Raw genomic sequence first — 21,820 nt, forward strand, 5'->3', positions numbered from 1 at the left:
ACTTACTAGGATTCCAGCGGCGAGGGAGCGAGAAGGTCTACGGAGAGTCGAACAATAGTTAAAATTTTTCATCACTGCACCAAATAATTATTCTACTATATTAATATACTATTTATTAATTATTTGTTAAATAATGATATTTTTATTATTATCACATCGTAATTAGTAAAATATTAATAAATTATTATATCTATTTTTTTAAAATTAGTTATTTAATAATATGGTAAATTAATTCAGAATTTTCTCGTGCTTTTATATATTATAAATATTTTTTTATTTTTAAAATATTATACTTTTATATTAATTATTATTAATTTATATTTTTAAGTTATAAAATCGATTAAATCAAAACCGAAGGTTCAAACGATTTCGTACTTTTTCGTTTTCCTTTAAAAAACTTTAGAGATTTTTTAAATAAAGTATTTTAAAAAATATATATTAATCTTATTTAATTATCTTTATTTACTTATTTCGCAATAATATAAAGATTTAATTGGTGAGTTTATTTTGAAAGAGTTAAATTTACTTACAACTTTATAATATATAGATTTTTCTTTTGTTATAAGCAAAATAAAAGTATATATCTTTATTGTAATGTAATATAAATTTTTAATATGATATTTACTTTTATTTATAACTCAAAAAAATTGTGTTTTAATATACTTAAATCTACACATATTAGTTGTTGAAATAATTGCTATAACTATTTAGGGTTTAATGATAAATTTAGTTTTAAATGTTTACATCTTTTGTCAATTTGATCTTTATTCTCTTTTTTTAGTTAAATTTGATTATTAATCTTTCAAAAATAATAATTCTACTTTTTTAGAAAGGTTGATGGTTAAATTCGATTTTTTTTAAAAGGTTAAGGGTCAAACTTAGTTCAAAAAAAGGGTCAAATTAATAAAAAATATAAAAATTAAAGGCTAAATCTTTTATTATGCCAATTAGTTATTAATGGGTTAATTATTACAACACTATGTAAAACTTCTATAAATAAAATTACGTTGCTACCGATTTTTTTTAAAAAAAATTGGTTTAAAATTGAAGTATTATTGTTAAAAAATATTTTTAAGAAGTTAAAATTTTGATCTTAGATATAATGTTGAAAAGTAAATATATATTTAAATGATATTTAAATTCATTAACAGTATGATATTTCAATAAAAATATGAGAAAATTATTTATTTTAATTTATTACTAATTTTTTGATAGCTGAAATATAAATTTTAAGTAGTTAATTTTAATTCTTTGTAAATTTTTAATTTCAATATATAAATTATATTTTAACTATTAAAATATAATTATCATGAATTTAAAAATATAACATTATATATTTGAAATAAAATTTAAAAGATAAGTAATTGTATAATCAACATAAATATCACAAAACATACATTATATGAAAAAAAAATGTTTAAAATGTTATTTTGGTTCTCAAAGTTGTGATCAAGCTTTTGTGGATACAGGCTATACGTGGACGAGGAGTAATGCAGAGGCGAATTTGAAATTGGATCATCCTAAATTCATGCGCTTTTTATTGAATTGGTATTGTCTGGAAGGATTGTATAAAGCATAATACAAATGGGCTAGTGTCCAATGATGAATTTTATGTGTCAATTTGGAGGTGTACTTCGAGACTCAAAAGCTAAATAGTCGTGTGGTTTCTCAATGCCATTGGGTAAGAAAGTAGGGGCTAGAGAGATTGTAGTTATATAAGTTATATAACAAAATTTCATCAATGGGAATGGAGAAAGAAATAATGATCTCCAAATCCGAGATGAACAACAAATTCCATGAAATGAGAGTGGCTTACGACAACTCTTTTGGCAAACCACGATCAGTGGTTGGCAGCGACTTACAAGGAAAACCATGAGGCCTTGTTCAACCCAATCACGGCTTGTGGAGATACATATGTTTCACGTTGCAGCTTACAGAGGAAGTGGAGCAATGCTTCAAACCCTGGTTAAGTTGGTGCCGCAAACAAAGAAGTGCAAGGTGTTGAAGGTGAAGAACGTTTATGGGAACACCGTCCTCCATGAACTGGTCACCACTGCCAAAGCCGAAGCAGCTGATTTGTTAATGAAGGAGGTATTGTTCTCTGACGGCTTGCATATCATGAAGATTATATACGGGAGAGGGAAGAGATACTGGCGGATCGGGACAAGTTGGGGGAAACCCCATTGTTCAGAGCTGTCGAATATGGCAACTTGTCGATGGTGAAGTACTTGGCTACACAGATTGAAGGAATGGGAGGAAATCTTCACAAGCATTACACTAGAGATCATAATGGACTCTCCATTCTTCATATTGCAGTGATTGGCCAGCACTTTGGTAATCCATTATGCTCAAATTATTCTATTTACTTATTTCACATAATTTTGTTTTCTTTATTTTTATAATATCAGTAATTAATTCAAATAGACTCCGGTTGGCAGGGGAGTAGCTAGGGGGGCTGGCATGGGCCCGGCTCCCCTAAAATAGAAATTTTCATTTTAAACTCTTGAAATTTTTTAAAAATTTTAAATTAGTAAAGGTAAAATTACACTTTGCCTCTCCTAAAATTATAAAAATTCAATTTAATCCTTTACAAATTATAAAAATATAAATTATAAAAAATTAAAATTTCATCCGCCTCCCCTAAAAAAATTTTCTAGCTTCGCCCCTGCCGGTTGGATATTTTTTAAAAATCATTCCAACATGATGAGAAGTGATTGTAAGAAACTGTAATTCCACGTCATTCTTATTCATTACTAGTTGGAGAATGATTACATAAAATTTTATGTTTGAACAATGTTTTCTTCAAAAAAATCCATATGAATATATATATTAATAAAAATAGGCAATTAATTGCTAAATTTGTTCAAGGATAAAGCTACTTGTTCTTTGAAAATGTTGACTAAAAAGGTTAAAGTTAAAAAATAAATTTGAAAATAAAAACATTTAAAATATAGAAAGAGATTTAAACTCGGTTTGACGCAACTTATTTTAAAGTTTATAATATATTATTTTCTTCTTTTTGTTATATATGATGTGATTTATATCATATAAAAACATAAAATATATTATATTATAATTAATATTAAACATATGTTAAAGCTGTTTATATTTAAAAATGCAGTGAAAGAAAAAAATGTATAATTATAATAAAAATATATAAATAATAACTAATAAATAAATAAAAATAGGTAAACTTAAACAGGTTTGGAATAGACATTACAAATATGAGTAAATTTTGACAAAACTTGAGGTTTATATTTTAATTCAAGCTAACTTTAGGCAATTATATATGATATAATTATGGGTCGTTTCTTATTAATGAGAATTCCATCTGGCGTTCCAAGTTCTTCACCAGATTCAAGAGTTGTTTTCAATGCCTAACATAAGAGTGTGTCAATTATTAGACTTAAATTATAAAAAAGAATCTTGTATATTGGCATGATGGTTAGGGTGAAAAGGAATTGCTGTAATATTTCGATTATTAATTTGAAAATTGAGGAGAGAGAGGAAGTAGAAAAAGCTCCCAAATTTGATCCTTGAGAAATGGGTAAGTAAAATTCTTTTTTTTTTGGATGAGTTGGTTCCAAGAACACCATCCTGCCATGAATTTGGAATTCCTGGCCTGTAAAATCTCAAGTTTCAGAACCTGACTTGGAACAAATAATAGTAGTAATAATATCCCAAGGGAAGAAGAAATTTTTTTTATCTCAACACTCAAATCCTACCAAGTCATCGGAGGATTTTCGTCCAACTGATTGTGAACATTAATATTCACAGTTGTGACATTAACAACAGGACCAGGAAACGCCCCATTAACTGCTATAACCTGCCAACAGATGAATTAGACATATAAGGCAATTTGAAGTTTTATATTAGTATCCAGATTTTCAAAGACCGGGACAAGTCGTGAGGTCCCATGCGACATGCATATATGCTAACAGTTGAGGCACAACCATTGCCAAGTACTCAACTTACGTTCAAAAGTTAATCAAATATGATATACTAGTGGAAAATCACAAATAGTTCACAAATCCAGTCTTTACCCTCTGACGTACTTCAACAATCTAAGCCAGAACCATCCCACAAAGTGAAGGAAACAGAAAGTAGTGTTGAGGGGAGAGGGTGATGTAAGAGAGTTTAAAATCAAGAAAGACTCAAGGGTCGGCAGTAAAACAGAGCAATGTGAATCAAAAGAGAAAGAGGGTCTTTGGTTGTTTATGAATGGAAAACATCATTCACTGATTTTCCAAATATATCTATATCTTTCCAACGCCCCAGCTATGTTAATGTATATCTTTTCCTTTCCACTACTTAGATTAATTAAAGATTTGAGCGTCCATGTAGTTGCTTGCTTTAACAATTTACCTTTCCATATCACAAATGAGCTTTGCCCAAAATTAGCAGATTCTCATAATGTTGGGAAATGGATTTAGTGGGAACTCAACCATCATTCACTACCCCCATTACTATCTAATCGTGGCAGCTTCGACACGACACTTGCTCTTCCGAAGAGTAAGAGACTGGTTGAAAAAGACGGAAGCATAAATCCATTCATTTATAATTTTCTATATCATGGTTAAAATATGGAGGTGATACTATAATTGTGTTCCCTCACCATGCTGCCAAAGATTTTTTGTTGGAAAATATATTTTTTAAGAAAAAACCTCAAGGACCAAAGCCAGAATTTGAACATTTAAAATTGAATACAAGCAGAGAAGCATTAGATTAGATCGGGGGGGGGGGGTAATTATAAATAAACTAAATAAGAATTTGCCTCTAGACATAGTCTAACTTTAACTGCAATTATATGGGACTAACTTAATCTGCAGAAACTGTAGCTTTAGCTTTCTAAGAAAACAAAATGAAAAAGAACACTCATATATGAGTTGACAAAAAGTAACAAAAACAAACTTTGATACCAACACAAAACCATAGCTCTTACTCTATTGCTTCCGATTCGGAATTCGATCCTTCCTTGCCATCAGATTTTGAGTTGTTCTAAACTCTGTACTGTCTCAGATTCTTGCAGGTTCTTCGATATTGTGCTTGCTGCTTCCTCTGCTTGAATAGGTGATTGGTTAGGCGGGGGAGCAGCAGTAGCGGTTGTGATATCTTCATTTCTGAGAGGAACGGATTGTTTATCTTCTTTCCGTACCGGTGGAGCAGCAAATACAGGAACTACTTGCCTAATGGTGACTGCTTGGGCAATTCGTACTGGAGGAGCTCGCAGCACTTGAGAGGGGAGTGTTGCTGGCAATTGATGAGGAGGAAGAACAGATTGTGCTGGTTGAGGGGGATGAGTAGGAACCGCTGATGTCGGTGGCTGAGGAGATACTGCAGCTGGTGCTGGACGCGGAGGTGCGGAGAAAACAGGCACTGCAGTTCTTATTGTCACTGGTGGAGCAATGCCACAGCAAGGTGTCTTTAATTGTCTGATGGGAACATAAGGCGCTGCTCCAGCTGCTGGGAATTTCTGTGGACGAACACCACGGCTTTCAGGAGTAGGTGTTTGCGATGATGTCAGTACGGGCTTCTCATTTACTGTTGCTGACATAGATCTGTTTCGAGGAACCAACTTCGGGCAGATTAAAGGAAGGATTTTCGAGGTGGTAGCAGGAGGCTGTGGACTTGTTGGTCTAGGATTCTGACTAGGAAACTTCTTTGTAAATAGTATTGGTGCATTGGAGGAGTTTGCCATAGCCATCTTTTCCTTTATTCGGTAATTCAACAAAGACCGAGCTATCGTGATCTGTTCAAGCTCATCATTGTTCTCTGGCTCCGAAGAAGAACTTGCAGTTTCTTTCGCCACTGGAAATAAAACACAGTATTCAGTTTCGAACAAACATTTATCCCTAGGAAAAATGAAACATAGACTCACATAGTTTTAGAGACGTCCAAGCTGCCATGGCTGCATTCTTTTCTGCTTGTTTCTTGTTCTTGGCTGGTTCCCCGGTGAATCTGATTCCAGCCAGTTCAACCGTTCCCGTAAAAATAGGCAGGTGCCCGAGACCTGATCTAAATGTTGTATACTGAGGCAACGAAGCCCCAACTCTTTGTGCAATTTCCTGTAAGAGGTTCTTATAAACTCCTGTCTCATCCTAACATAACAACGCCAGATCAGTATCAATCCCAATAAAACTCAAGATATCTAGACAGGCATATTCGAGAAAATTGAGATATAAACACAACAAAAATCATCAAGAATTTGCCAATTCACTGAAGGCGTGTAGCTTCATTTCACATAATAACATTCACAAGTTGGTCCATATATTAGACAACACCGATGACCACGATGAACACAATCATAAGTTTACAAACTATTTCTACCAGGACATGAAAATTGAAGAGTCTTAACAATTGTGAACTAACCAAGAAACAAACAAGCAACACAACGAGAAACATATCAACCACTATCATGAATATCATATGAAACAATTAACTAAAATGCCTCTCATCCTTGTAGTTCTACACGATCCCCCAACCTAAGTCCAAGCACCCCATTTTGCTCGTATTTACATGCTTTTCACTATGCCGAAAAAGGCAATTCATATTTATAATGCACCAACACTCGAGTCTCAACAAAACAATTCATACAAAATTAAAAATAATAACTTTGATAATTTGCTAAAGCAAAACTAACTGTTTCTCTAGAAAGCATTGCCAACCGGAAACCGAACCCGCTCTTCCCATAAAACCTGACCCGTAAAACCACATTCTTTTAACATACAATGACATTTGCATATCATATTTCTTTTTCATTTTCTGGGTCTCTTTTTTCTGTTGCGCCGACAAATGTTCATACACCTACTTGAACTACTTAAAGTCTGCAAGAGATTGCGATACCAAATTAAATTTTGCCTTCTCTACCGTTTTATCCTCGGGCAGTCAATTGAGATGGCCTGAAATGAAACATTTTTATGACCAAAATACCCATGATTAAACCATTAATTACACCTACAAAACCCATATAATCAAAATACAGCAGTTTCCCAGAATATGAGAGAGAGAGAAAAAAATGAAGAAAAATCATAAGATTTAATCCCATTTTTATTTCCCTTAAAAATTAGTTAAATTTTCGCTTCCATCATCTGAAAAAAAGCCAAGAAAACCCCACTGCCTTCTGCTAATTCATTAACTATTGAAGGGCATTCTAGTAATTCCCTACGACTAGCTGAACTGAACCTCCGGCAATCACGAAGGCGGAGCAGGCTAACACCGATCACACCCCACGGCTCAATTTAGCATAGAAAGACAAAAAAAAGAACAAGGCGCGCCATTAGCAGAAGGTTTGAGAAAGAACTTACTAGGATTCGAGCGGCGAGGGAGTGAGAAGGTCCACGATTAGAGAGGGACTGGAGCGCCACTTCGGCGGCGGAGTGTTCGGCTTGACGGAGAGTCGAACAATAGTGAGGGCTCTCGAAGGTTTCGCCGTTGAAGTTAACGGTGGCTTTGAACCTTGGCGCGTGGTCGGGACCTTCCCTAATGCACGTATAGGAAGGGAGATTAAAGCAGCTCCTCTGCGCCAGCTCTTGTAGCTGGTTCTTATACATTTCTCCCTCAAAATGAAACCAAAAAGAAAAAAGAAAATCACTTTTTTTTCCTAATTTTTGTTTGAACACTTTATCTGGGTTTTTTCATTTGAAGGAGGAGAAATGGGATCGGACCCAGATCGGGTCGGGTTGAGATATGAAATGGGTCAGTGAAGATCAAAGGTTTTAGGGTTTCTGCACCGGAGAAAACACAAAAAGCAAGGAAAAAAAAAAGGCGAAAATTTCTTTTGGTGAAGTGGGAAGGGAAAGAGAAGAGCTTTGCTTTACTGGGAATGTGTATTTTAATGGGAATATATTTATTTAATTTTATTATATTTGCTTTTTAATTGCTGGGAGTCAACTGAACGTTAGGCTGCATGGTGATACTGATGGATGAGATTTTTTTTTCCACTATATTTTGGTTTAATTTAGATTTTACAAGATTTTATAATTAAATTCAAAGTGAAGTTAGGTCGAGTGCTTTTTTATTATTTAACTCAAAAGGTATTGATATTTTTATACGTTACCTCTTGTTGTTTCTGTTAAAATTAAAATGAGCAAGAGTTGTGCTTGAACTTTCATGTGACTCTAATTTTATTATGAATGTTATCATTTTAATGATAGTAAATAATAATATTATCAATTTGATCTATTAATAACATATTATTAAATATCAAATTTTAATAACTTTCATAGCTCATTTTAACCCATAAATAAAAGAATAATATATTGAAGCGCACTCAAACTCATATTTTTTTTTTAAATTGAATGAAACAAGTAAAGAGGGGTATTTAAATGTAGGGATGGTATGGGGTAGAGACGGTCCAAAGCCAATTAATCAGTGTAGGGACATTATATTAATGTTATTATAATCCAACTACACATTGGGTGAATTAAAATTGATGAGTAATTGAAGAAAAATACAAGCAATATATATATCTATAAAATAACAATACTAATAAAGTTGGTTCCCAAACCCCCACAAATAGAAAAAAGAAATTTTCATTTAATGTGTATTTATGAGATTTGTAAATTTGTGGGAAATTTGTGTGGGTGTGAAGTGTGAAAAAAGCAAATTGGGGGGTGGGTACTAATTATGTCATTTTTCATTAATGCTGCCATAAAGTGGCCATTAATTGTGTTTAACGACTACAATGATTCAAATTTAATTTGTTTATTAAAAGGTTTTTTTTAGCATTTGTTTAGAAGGTAAAAAAAATAAAGTTGGGATATCTTGGATGGGTTGAAGTTTGCTTTGGATAAGTGTCTCGAAAAAATCTTAATTCAAATTGATAATCTGGAGGTTGTGAATGTCATCTTATCTTGAAACTTTAATTCTGTGCTCGTCAGAAAAATTCATTATATCTTGAAAGTGGCTAAGCTGTGAAAAGTTCTTTATATATTCTTCTGAAAGAAAACAAAATATCAAATAGTCTTATCAAGATGATTCGTAACAGAAATCTAAGATTAAAATTGTTTAAGAATTCTTTTTGGGAGCTAATTTTATCGTTTTGTATTCTCTATCTTTTCAAAAAGAAAAAAAGTAAAGTTTAATTTCACTATAATATTTAATTTAAGAATTTAGTTTTTTATAATTTAATTTATTTTTTATCATTACTAATGTTATTTTTTAGTTTAAATTACTCTCATTGTTAAAAATTATTGTTAGTGGACTGATGTGAAAATTTTCTAAGAGCATTCAACTTGAAAATCAAAATTTCTTAATTCATTTAAAGGTGAAACTATAATTATCGAAATAATTGTTTTTTATTAATTTATCATTTAAAATAATAATCCCAACCCAGCTTCATAGATGTGATTTGGATTAGAGGTGTTTAAACGGTTAACCGAATTGAACTAGTATTAATTGAATTAACCAAACTTTTTAATCTTTTAATCGTTAACCGAACCAAAATATTTCGATTAATTCGGTTGGTTAACCAATTTTTTTTTGTTAAAACAAGTATAAAACATATCAAAATTTTTTGATAATGTTTATTTGACTGAATTATCCGAATTAACTGAATTAATAATAGTCTAATACATATAATATATAATATTATTGATTAAATTCGATTAGTCTGGTTAATTACCTGATTTCGAACCGAATTAATTGTTAATCGAAATTCTAAAAAAACTTTTAATCAATTTAGATTAGTTTAATGATTAATTCGGTTTTAATCGAAATTTAAAGAACCCTAATTTAAACTAAATTAACAATAAAAATTCAATTTATTTTAAATTAAAATATAAAAATTAAATCATCAAATGAAATATAATATAAAGACGAAAATAGTGATAAACTTTTTGTAAAAGATAATAATAATGACATGAAATCAATAAAATAATAGTTTATTCATTTTTATTACCTACCATTCTTTTTGGTGCGTAACAGATAGATAAATAAAGAAACCACAATCTAAGTTGGCCTATCTTGCATGAATTGTTTTTTTTTAATAAGAAAAATATTAAAAAGCTAATAAGAAATAACGGGTTCGAACACGTAAATATGATATTCATCTTTATAAGATGACTAACCAAATAGGGGGCATTATGAAAATATATGTATACCAAATTACACTTCTTTCATCATACTAGCCAACGAGTGTCCAAGAGAGTTTATCTCTCTTGGGATCTGCTTGAAGATAACATTCCAATCACAACTTACTAACTCTCGAATTCTAAGAACCAAAATTCTCTGGACACACCCTCTCAATTCGTCAGTGGTCCTTTTAAAAGCAAGTGTACAATTTGTTTCCACGAAGATATGTCGCCATTGGGCATCCCTTGCCATAATAAGCCCATCATAAATCGTCCAAAGATCTACTTGCTCCACACCACACCTACCAATATTTCTACCTACTGCAAGAACCTAATTGCCGAATTCATCTCTTGCCACTGCGGCCAAAGCTACCAAACCCAATACTGGATCACGAGCCCCGTCAATGTTTAGTTTAATGGTATACGTTGGAGGAGGAATCCATCGGCTACATCTAGTTTGTCTTCTGGTACAATCCTTCGGTCTTCCAGTTGTGCACTTAAGAGCTTTAACCTAATTTCATGAAGAGTGAAGGATAGAATCTTTACTGAATTGAACATCCTGGAACACATACGAACATCTTTCTTTCCAAATCTTCCAATAGAGTATACCGAACAGAGACCTCCAATCAAGTTCATAAAAAACTAAGCCAAATACATTACCCAAGTTGACCCTTAGCCAGTCCTTTAGCGAGTAAGAGAAGAAACGATGCATTAATCTTAAAGGAATGCGATGCATTAATCTTAAAGGAATGACTTGTTCCCAAATATCTCTTACCTTACGACAACCCGTTAAAGAATGAAGAATAGATTCATTAACGCATCCGCAAAGCTTACAAGAAGAAGAATTTGGCATACCTCTTCTGCAACGTTCTGCATTAGTTAGTAAGCGTTCCTTGAAAACCAGCCAAAGAAATTGTCTAACACGTTGTGGCCTTGCATAAGACCACACGAGTTTCCAACTATCTTCTGAAGGATTCAAGGCATCTTACTGAGAAAATTATAGGCAAACTTAACTAAGAAACTCCCATTAGAAGACCATTGTGATATCATTGTATTGGGCCCAACTAGGCGATTAGGAACTGGAATACCTGCAATGTAAGGTAAAATAAAATCATCTAGTAAACACCTTAGGTATTGCCAGTTCCAGTCCCCATCCATCGACACCATCTCTCTAAAAGAAATGGATTCATCAATAAGCAAGATGTTATGGCAAAATTAATCAAAGGTCCAACCCCAACGACCCAATTATCAGTCCAAAATTTGATACCAAAGAAAGGAACAACAATTCTTTATAGCTTGAGATTGTTTCGTGCAATTAACTCTTTAAAATAATATAATTATAATTTTACAACCATTACAAGTAAAATAAAATTATGCTTCAAAAAGAAAAGAAATAAAATTAGATACCTCGTAATAATAAATATTCATATATTTAAACATAGATCAATAATATGGAGGTTGATGTTATTTTAGAAAATATTATACTTTAAAAAAGTCACTTAAAAGATCAGAAAAATAAATTAATTTTCTATATTAAATTCATATCGAATTGAGACCTTGTTATTAACTAAGATAATCAATTAAGCCATGTTAATAGAATTTGTGGTTGGCCGTTAAAATAAAATGACACACCATTTAGATATAACATGTAGACAATTTTTAGTTTAATTAATAATTTTTCACAAAAAATAATTAAAATTGTAAAAAAAATTCATAAACAAATGATTAAATTTATTAAATTCTAAAAATATTAAAAATATATAAACTTTATAAAAAATAATAAAACTTATAAATATTATAAAAATATAAAAATCTAGTAAATTCTAATAAATTATAAAATTAATAAAACATGTTTAAAATTTTATAAAAACATATAAAAAATAAATTTAATATAAACTTTGAAAAATTATAAAAAATCATAAAAACTTGAATTGGATCGAATTTATTAACCTTAGACCAAAATTGAAAGGGTATAGATTCAAAGAAAACCATTAGACTAGTTGACTTAGGAATTGGCCAGTTGAAACAATCATTTTTTTTTGTAAATATTTTTAATTTTTAATTCTTAATGTTTTATTTAATTGAATCGGATAGACCGATTAAATTGATCAAATCGACAAACTGGGAATCTGACCATTTTGGTTTTGAAATCCTTGGTCAAAAAATTTCATACTGACGCATGTTAATAGTTGAATAATGAGATTTTGATTTGATGATATCTAACGTACCAAAAATACTTTATATCATATAATACTTAACAAATAAATTTTAACTTTTCATGATCCAAACTTCTATATTGTAGTTAAAAATTGGAGATAAAAATTTTAAAAATGAAATAATAATTTATAATAAAAAAAGAGAGGAACCCACAATTATTGTTTTATTTTTGGAATATTGAGAATATTTTATTCAACATGAAAATTACCTTAATGATGTAATGACTATTCCCATTAATAATTGATGTAATGTCATGTGTTCATTATAATTTAGGGGTTTAAATGATTATTTTTTTAAAAAATTTTAATTTTTAATTTTTTATAACTTTTATAATTTGTATATAACTTATTAGAATTTTTTATATTATTTATAAATTTTAGGAATTTTTTATAAGTTTTTATAAAATTTTAAATACATTTCATTAAATTTATATTTTTTACATATTATTATATTATTATAATTTTTATAAGTGTATATTTTTTTTATTTTTAATGACTTTTATAAGTTTTTAAAATTTTTTATACGTTTTTATAAAAATAGATTAAATCAGAAATTGTCATTTTTATCATTTTTATGAGAAAATATTAAATTAAATCAAGAATTTTTAAATTAATCCTTCAATTCTTAATTGATTATTTTAGTTAATACCATATACTCAATTGGGTGTGACTACACGAGTTTAATTGATTTTTTTAAAAAAAATTTTAGAGATTTTCTTTTAACTTATAAATCTTTGAAAAATAAATAACATTTGAAAAACTTTAAATTGATTTAAATATGAAATTTAATTGGATTACAAAATTAAGGAAAGAATCTTGGAATAAATGTAGGCATTGAAAAGAAGAGTGGCATAGTGATAAGAGAGTGTGCACTACCTTTTTTATATATAAAGAAAATGATGATCAAGTAAGAAAGAGGGTAATGGAGTGGGGTAGGTGAGAAAATCGAGGATACAAAGTTACTAATATGCATACATTTTAGGGATTGGGAATGTGAAGTTATGAGGGCGTTATGGTCATTTCAACCATCATATTTTGCTGTATTAATTAAATTATGATCATCATGGGCAAGTGGGGAACAAAGTATAGTAATAATAACAATAATAATAATCTCCCAATTTTATCAACTTTGACTTGTTTGAAATAACCAAAGTGCCAATATTTAATTCCGTTTAAACTAAAATTTTGAATAGTATTATTAAATTTTAGGGTTAAAATATTAATACAAACTTCAACACTTTAACAGTATTTTTAAAAAAATAATAATTTAATAATTCATATGTAACAAAATAACATAAATCACTTATTCCAATTTTACGTGCGACTAATTTAACCATAAGAGTTAAGTGAGATAGCAAGGGTATTTAGTACAACTTTAACCAGTGGTCGAGGATTTGATCCTTACCCTGGTATGCAACAGTTTTAAAACTCGTGACCAGCATCAACTCTCTTAATAGGCCTGCAGAATGCGAAAGATTAATAACTGAGTTCGTTCTAGTAAATACTTTGAGAAATAAAAAATAATAATAGTTAAACTAATTTATTAAGGGGCATTTGGTTTAAATCATCTAAAAATTTCAAGTTTAATTTTACATTTTAGTATAATATTCTCAGTTTCGATCCACAAAAATTACTTTGAATTGATAATTTTATATTTCCAATTATGCCAAATATTTCGAAATATAAGGAGTTATCTCAATATAAACTACTCTTTAACTAATATAAGATTTTGGAGGTATATTGATCAAGGTAGTAAGTATGGTATTGGTGAATGTAACATTTTTCTATTGGTATTGCTACATATTAGTATTGGTCTATTTAAGTGTATCATTTCTTTTAAAAAAATATGTAATTTATATAACCAATATGAATTAATGAGATTAAATAAATTTTAAATATAAAATATTCATAAAAAATAAAGCTTTGATTGGAGCGGTAAAGAAAATATTTTAAAAATGCTAGCAGTATGAACTTAGATCTCACATATGTAAATTTTATGACACCAAAAAATATAAAATAGACATCAATTATATAAAATATTTTAAATAAATTTCACAAACACAACCCATCATTAGATAAACTCAAAATAGATAAATTAAATTACACCAAAAATAATAGATAAACCTAGAAACGTTGTTCCATAAATTAAATAATAAAATTATTCTATAATATGCCTATAACAATCCATAATTTAAAATTAAATAATTTAAATTTAAAATATATTTTAAAATAGTAATAAAACCAAAGAAATCAAAATTGCCATTCAAACTGCTATTTGTGTAACAAAATTAGAATGCGGAAAGTTGAATAGAAGACTTCCACTTCCATGAACTTTTATATCAATATCGTTAAATTAAGGATAAATGTGTTTTTAAATAATTTTATATTCAGTTAATTAATAATAATTAATTAATTTAGATGTAATTATTTATAATTATACAAAAAATAACATATTTGGATAACAATTATAATTGATTGGTCCTATCGAATTGGATGTAACTAGAACATCCAATTACTCTTTTTAATTCTTAATTATATTTTTTGCCCCATAATTAAATTATAAAAATTAAATTACTCTATTTTTCATGTCACTTTAAAATACATCAAAATCAAAACCTTGGACCTTCAATTATACCTTTTCCCCTCAAAACTAAATATATAAGAATTCTAATAAAAATCCTACCACACGTGTATATGTGTAAAAATCACAAATTTAGAATGCAAATATATATTTAAAAATAACATAAAATTTAAATCAACTATACTTTCGAATAATATAACTTATATTAAATATGAAATGACATTTTAATGATTTTTCTAATTGAATTGATACCCAATTAACTCGTGACACCAACTCAGTCAGGGACTTAGATAATATTATGGATAGATGATAGAAGTAATAAAGTGTAAGTAATAAAATTAAAATATAAAAAACATATTAAAATAAATTTTTAGTTGAGTGATAAAATAGAAATTTTACTAATGCAATTTGCATAGGTTCAGATCCATGTCCATATTTTTTTAGTTTTTTTTTTAATTGAAAAGGTTAAAACACCATCGAATAATATAATTTATTTTAAATACAAAAAAATATTTTAATAATTTTCCTAAATTGACACTCGATTAACTCATAACACCAATTCAGTAAAAAGCTTAAAAAAATTTTAATACACAATCTTCAAGTAAAAAATAAAAGAACTAAAATATTAAAACAATTTTCTAATTTATCTTACTTTTCCTAAATAAAATTCTTAGATTTTTATTGTACATAAATAAACCTTATATCTTCGAGAAGAAAAATTCTTTTGATACGTACCTACTTTGTGACTTATTCTGATACAAGTCCATATTTCAAGAGAAATAACAATTGATGTTAAAGAGTTTATTTAACTATAAATTAAAAGCTAATAGTTGACTGAATCGGTAAAGGACTTGTGTTTTATATAACAAAATTACAAGAGAGTAGTGCATAATTTAGAAATTTCTCTACCATCTTATGACTTATTGTGGCACAACCACCAATGGAGAAAAGATGGAAAACAAAACAAAAAAGAAAGGGGCAAACATTTAGAAACTTAATCATACATTTGGCCATCTAACTATGGGTACCATGAAATTCTAACTTGTAAGACTGGGGGCGAAAAAAGAAGAAGAGAAAAGTATAAGGAGGGTCGTGCTAATAAACAAAAGTTAGAGTACATATTATGTATTACATGAATGACTTTTATTACCATGAAAAGGGGCTAGCTCCCTGCAAAAAAATCTCATTTTCTACATCTTTTACCCATTGACAAACCCTGTTGCAAGTCTTTATGGCTACTGCCTGCACAGTACATTAATGAAACTTTTAAAGCTTCTTCTGCACAAAATAATGTATTCAGTATGTATTTAATACTATGTTGAAATTTACAAGTTTAATTATAGTTTTAGTCCCTCTACTATGTTGAAAATTATGATTTAATTCCTATATTCTGGTTCCTCTTTTATGATGTTATTAGTAGGTACAAATTGATAGCACTGTTGGTCTGTTATTGATTAACAAATTCATGAAAATCCCCGTCATCACTTTAATAGTTATCAATTTGGACCTACTAATAACATTATAAAAGTCAAGTGACCGGATTATGTAACATTAAATTAGAAGGATTAAATTGCAAATTTCAGCATAACAGAGGAACTAAAATCATTATTAGACCAATTATATACGTATATGTATATGTATATATGTAGAATCAAACCTTGTCTGCAAGGGGATCGAATGCCGCATAGAGTTCAAAATCTTGTGTAACCCAGCAGAGTAAAACTGACAGAAAAATCATATTAATTTCAAGACAGTAAAATAAAAACTCCCAAGAAACTGTTTTCCATTAACTATACACATAACATTAGGAAAGGGAAAGTATTGATTGCTGAAAAGATTCAAACAGCAAAACCAAAAAACAAAACTGTGACAAAGTAACTTTCTGCTATATGGTGTTATAGTTCAGATGTCAGCAAAGTTAATGTCTCAGAAAGAGACTTACCATAGTTTTCATCTCTTCTAAACTGAGTTTTATGGGGCCCAATTCCTTTATCATGCATGGAATCATACAGTCTTTGGTAAGCTCTATATAACCTGCACAATGAAAAACCAGTTTTATACATATTGCTATATCTATTGGCCCGGTGTACCAAAATACATTATACCATTAAACATGAAAGAAGTTCAATTGACCCAGTGAACCAAAATACAACAAACCTTTTCTGTTGCTGGGGACTGCTAAGTGGCGGTGAGAACTCAGAAGATACATATTGCTCAAGAAATATACTACGATAAATGAAATGCCAAAGTCCAGCAGGACCGCCAATACCAATAAATGGTTCCCTCGGCCTCTTAGGAGAATCTGTTGGAAGCCTCTCAGGCGAATCAGTTGGAAGTCTTTGCTGGCCTAGGTGAGGTGATGATCCCGATCGAGGCAATGGGTCAAGCGGCAAATCCTCTACATGCATTCCACCATCGATCATTGACCTCTGAACTTCACTAAGAACATTGGACTTCGAGAGAACCAGTTCTATGCGAATCCTATAAAATTTCAGTCAAATTTCTTAATGGTCAACATTCTAACATGAAGAGGTAAATGTGCTTTCACTGGTAAGCCATAGAGGCAACTAAATCTGGGTATATTTCCATTTGGTTAGATGGTCAAAGGTCAGACTCAAGATATGCAGTCAATTGATGAAGAATTTGGTAAGGTTATAACCGAAGTTCACTAGCATCACTATCAAATAAGGAAAATACAATTTACCTGCAATCTTTAAGATGATAGAACGCATCTGATCTGGTAGTAAGCAATATCAAATAGGTATCAACCTGCCAAAAGAAAGTAAATTTGTCCTTTTCTGATGGCATGATCAAGGTAGGGGGAAAAAATATGACAGCATTGTATCTAGTAGAAGTTGCACCAAATTAACCTATCGTGAACCATGTGTCAACTCACATCAAGAAAATTAACGTATGCATACAAAAATGCCATAGGATTATATCTTGGTAAGCAAATTGGTGAGAATGATTCTGCTGTCCTGCATAAAGCATGAGGATCTCATAAGAACCAAGAGCCCATGAAATCATCAGCACAAAAAGACATTAACTCCACATATCTCTACAGAAGAAGAAAAGGGAAAAAAGAAAAAAAAACTGCTAAGAAGAAGCATTTCACAAAACAGCTGCAGAAAACCAGAAGAGCTAGTAAACATGCAGGTTGCTAATAGTGTGCAACAAGTTTCTTAGCTGGAAATTCAGTTTATAGTTCATCAGGAACATCAGGAAGACCCTTCATATAAGCTACAATGTTATTGAGATTACTGATTTACCAAAACAATGTTAGCTAGAAATCCACATAAAACCAACAGATCCAAGCCAAAAGAGTCATCATTAATCCTGTGTGCTTTTGAAGGCAGATGGTATGGAGTTTAAAAAATGCAAGGGGATTAAAGACTTGACATTGGTTATACTAACCTAAATGATTCTGATGACATCACAAAGTTCGAAAGTAGTAACATATCATCAGGATGAAGAGAGGCTTTTTGTGCACCCACAAGACTGATAACCTGAAATTGACCTTGTCGTAATTAAAATGCTTCGAGCAGTAAATCTTACGAAGTTAAACTGGAAAGTAAAATAACAAAAACACAGATGTCCTTATTTTTAGGGGAAAAAAAGGGATGAGGGACTTTTACCTTGTGTTTACACATTAGTATGGCAAATAGCACCCCAGAATCAGCAACATCTTGCAATATAGCACCGGCAGCTTGCCTTGTTGCATAAGCAAGGGGAAGACAAGTGTATGCATGAATAAAGGTGGCTGGGTTCCTGAAAAATTAAAGAATAAAAAATTAGAAGGTATCATTCAAGTAAAATATGAAAGAAAATGAATATTGTAACTCACATCTCATCAATAACACAAGTAACATAAATGTAATAACAACACACATCATCCTGTTCTGAACACAGAAGCAATTTTTACAACCAGAGTTGGAATGTGACAAATTGTTAAACAATCAGAACTGAAAATCTTGCAATTAATTTAAAATAAGTCAAAACCCCAGTAGGTTTGTTTTCAAGGGTTGAGCATGAAAGCAGAAAATGAGGTTGGTGGGGTGGGGTGGGCTGAGAAGAGGAGAGGAGAGATCCAACATCTTAGTAAAACCCGGTGAAACACACCATCTGAAGGAGTTGTTAAGGGAAGAAAACACAAATGGTAGCGTGTGGAGAGGAGAGATTCAACATTATTATTTATTAGACATGCAAAAAAAAAAAAAAAACTAATGAAAACGCACCAACTGAAGGAGTGAATGAGGGAAGAGAAAACAACATCTGTTCCTCTAAGCAAAGGTGTCATGTCAAACTTAGGATTCTTCTCGAAGCATCTATTTATGGACTTCGTTAATATAAGTATCATCTGCATCCATTTCATAACCATTCAAAGCGAATCAGTATGAGAAACACTTTTGGGTGACTTTATAAACAAGTAAAATAAAAGGTGACAAAATATTTTGATCAAGGGAAATTAGCAAGCCTCGAATATGCAATGGCAACCAAAGTCATCCATCCAAAAGAAGAGATTTGTGAGGGAGGCTGTAAGAGATACCTGGCCGTAAATAAGCTCCAATTGTCCTTTTAATGATTCAAAGGGCTCCTCTGTGCAGCTGATGCAAACTAAATAAATTGGTCCTTTCACAAGAAAGACCACCTGAACAACAAATACATTATCCCATACATCACTCATCAAAAGATAAGGCTTTATTCTGTAAGGGAAAGTAGGATCTTCAATGTTTAGGCATTCCATACCAAATGAATAAGAAAAAATGACAGTTTTTTTATCAAGCTGTACTGTATTGATGAGGCCAACAACACAACTTTTCATGTAAATGCGCCTATTTCAAATAATGCCAAACATTCTGCTATTGCATCATTCACTTTTTCTTTTGAAAATTAATTGACATGTCTTGCCAAACATAACAAAACCACAACCATTTTGAGGATTAAGGTTCCACCCCTTTTAATGAAACTAAGCTACTTAAGACTAATGCAAAACAGTAACAAAATTGCAGATCCTCAATGTTTAATTCTAAAGTTCAATATGTGAAAGAAGAAACTTCAAAGGTCTACTTAGAAGATTAATCACTATGTGGAAGAGAAAGTATTTCAAATGCAAGTAATCTAATAACAACAGATTGCAGGGCTGTAAAATTAGAAAGTATATAAATTTCAAATCCAGAAATAGCAAATGTAACAATACCTGGTGCTTCCCAGCCTTGACCAATTTGACACGATCTCCCCTGAAAAACAATGAATAAAATGTTAAAATTCCTTAAAAAACTGACATAAAAAGAATAAAGGCCCAAATAATCACATTTGATTAAGTACAAGAATAACGACTAAAAACCAAGCAAGCTAGATTCAGCCAAGTACCCATTCTCCACAAAGGAAATGATGGCTTGTAATGTTGCTGAAAAACCAGCTAGCTTGTGTTCATCTCCATATCTGGAAGCCAAATGTATAGGAAAAAAATTAAAACAGAATTCATAAGCAAGCAGTTTTTAGTCAAATTTGTAGGAACTATTGACACACCTGGAATATATTGGTTTACCAGAATTACTCAAAATAAAGAAGTGTTTCTTCCTCTTTCTCCATGATATTGAACCATCATCCTGTACTTCACTTATAAATTAAACATGATATAATATAGCAAGTATTGTTTAAAATAGCTCCTTTTTTTTTACATTCAAACCATAACATCGTTATTGACTAATCCTAAACTTCATAAAAATTCCCAATTCTACAATTCAGTGTATGAATATGTAGGATAATGATATGTGAAATGACTAACCTCATCAACATGACGTTTACCCGGTACCCAAGCGGAGGCCTGAGTATCGGAGAATACTTCAAGGGAACAATCGTTCCTTACTTCCTGAATCTCATCACCGTCAACCTCACTCGCTCCATCGATCCTCGACGCGGTCGAGGCACTGCTGCTCCCTCTCTCACCGGCATACCCACTACTGCTAGGACTCGAAGGCCTTTCGTCGCCAAATATTTCCCGATTCTGCACTGTTAATCGTTCATACTCTTCCTCGCCGTTGCTTCTCTCCCGATTCAACGATCCATTGGCGACTCCATAGCCGTTTCCACGATTAGGTTCCAATTCGACAGGTTCGGTCAATGACAACAAACCGAACTGTTCATCAACCGGCTCGAGATTGGAATTACGGTTTAAGCCGGTGGACTCATCAACAGAAGACGAAGATGAGATAGAATCCAACGACATTTACTTTTTATTCCCTCTTAGAAAATCAAATCTAGGGTTTTGAGCTAGGGAAAAATGAAATTGAGAAAAAAAAATTATAATTTAAGAACACCAACAAGACTATTGCGTTCAGCTACCAGTCCAGTTGCTGTTTTATGTTGGTTGGCTTCGCTGCAGTGCAGGCAATTGAAAGCAAAATATTTTAGCTTAAAATATGCTTTCAGTCACTATAACAAATTTACGATTTAGTCGTTATATTTAAAATTTTAAAATTTATAATCATCTTATCTTTTCATTTTAAATCTTAACCAAATCATTAAAATAGAACAATCTACCAAAAAAAATGTGAATGGACTAATATTTTTAAATTAAAAAATTATGATTTTTTTTGTATTTTTATATACATTTTTCAGTTAATATTTGGTGATAGTGAAATTAAAAATTAAGATATTTAACTTTTAACTTTTTAAGTATAGGCTTAAATACTAATTTAACCCTTGAATTTGACGCATTCTTCCAATTTAATGGTTAGGTTTTTTTTCTACATAAAATATTATCATTCTTTTTGAGAAAAAATATAAAATTGGTACTTGAACTTGTCCACTTCTTACAGATTGGTACTTATGGTTTTTTTTGTCCCAGATTAGTACTCAAACTTTTTTTTCGTCCACTTGTTTGGTACCTGAGCCTAACACCCTTACTTTTCTACTAACGTGGCAGTGCTAGCCACTCGCGTACTGCCACA

General features: G+C 30.8%; 2 protein-coding genes and 1 long non-coding RNA gene across 3 annotated transcripts; all 3 read right to left on the reverse strand.

Moving 5' to 3' along the window:
- Window positions 1-4,783: 4,783 nt before the first annotated feature.
- Window positions 4,784-7,939, reverse strand: LOC107963879 (double-stranded RNA-binding protein 2). Its single transcript, XM_016900386.2, has 3 exons — window positions 7,305-7,939; window positions 5,879-6,098; window positions 4,784-5,808 (listed from the first exon to the last, which is right to left on the reverse strand). Exons 1-3 carry the CDS (start codon window positions 7,548-7,550, stop codon window positions 4,982-4,984), a joined length of 1,293 nt encoding a protein of 430 aa, XP_016755875.1. The 5' UTR covers window positions 7,551-7,939; the 3' UTR covers window positions 4,784-4,981.
- Window positions 7,940-9,898: 1,959 nt separating this feature from the next.
- On the reverse strand, window positions 9,899-11,250 carry LOC107963878 (uncharacterized). The gene is made up of 2 exons (XR_001702062.2): window positions 10,846-11,250; window positions 9,899-10,752 (listed from the first exon to the last, which is right to left on the reverse strand). It is a non-coding gene; the product is annotated as an uncharacterized lncRNA (long non-coding RNA).
- A 4,452-nt stretch (window positions 11,251-15,702) lies between these two features.
- Window positions 15,703-21,303, reverse strand: LOC107963877 (vacuolar fusion protein MON1 homolog). The gene is made up of 14 exons (XM_016900385.2): window positions 20,656-21,303; window positions 20,397-20,476; window positions 20,238-20,309; window positions 20,065-20,104; window positions 19,414-19,515; window positions 19,103-19,224; window positions 18,503-18,635; window positions 18,282-18,373; window positions 17,764-17,845; window positions 17,572-17,636; window positions 17,025-17,348; window positions 16,810-16,901; window positions 16,525-16,589; window positions 15,703-16,109 (listed from the first exon to the last, which is right to left on the reverse strand). Exons 1-14 carry the CDS (start codon window positions 21,094-21,096, stop codon window positions 16,014-16,016), a joined length of 1,806 nt encoding a protein of 601 aa, XP_016755874.2. The 5' UTR covers window positions 21,097-21,303; the 3' UTR covers window positions 15,703-16,013.
- Window positions 21,304-21,820: the final 517 nt, after the last annotated feature.

The sequence above is a fragment of the Gossypium hirsutum genome, chromosome A03 (genome assembly GCF_007990345.1).
Source record: "Gossypium hirsutum isolate 1008001.06 chromosome A03, Gossypium_hirsutum_v2.1, whole genome shotgun sequence".
NCBI lineage: Eukaryota > Viridiplantae > Streptophyta > Magnoliopsida > Malvales > Malvaceae > Gossypium > Gossypium hirsutum.

Excerpts from the sequence above, each read along its gene's own strand:
- LOC107963877 (XM_016900385.2), bottom strand. The coding sequence starts at position 21,096 with ATGTCGTTGGATTCTATCTCATCTTCGTCTTCTGTTGATGAGTCCACC. Across the intron at positions 18,636-19,102 it reads CTCATTCACTCCTTCAGTTG|GAACCCAGCCACCTTTATTC; the intron begins GTGCGTTTTCAT and ends TTAATTTTTCAG. Across the intron at positions 16,902-17,024 it reads AGTCCCCAGCAACAGAAAAG|GTTATATAGAGCTTACCAAA; the intron begins GTTTGTTGTATT and ends TTCATTGTGCAG.
- LOC107963879 (XM_016900386.2), bottom strand. The coding sequence starts at position 7,550 with ATGTATAAGAACCAGCTACAAGAGCTGGCGCAGAGGAGCTGCTTTAAT. Across the intron at positions 6,099-7,304 it reads CCCTCGCCGCTCGAATCCTA|GATGAGACAGGAGTTTATAA; the intron begins GTAAGTTCTTTC and ends TTGTTATGTTAG. Across the intron at positions 5,809-5,878 it reads TTGGACGTCTCTAAAACTAT|TGGCGAAAGAAACTGCAAGT; the intron begins GTGAGTCTATGT and ends TTTTATTTCCAG.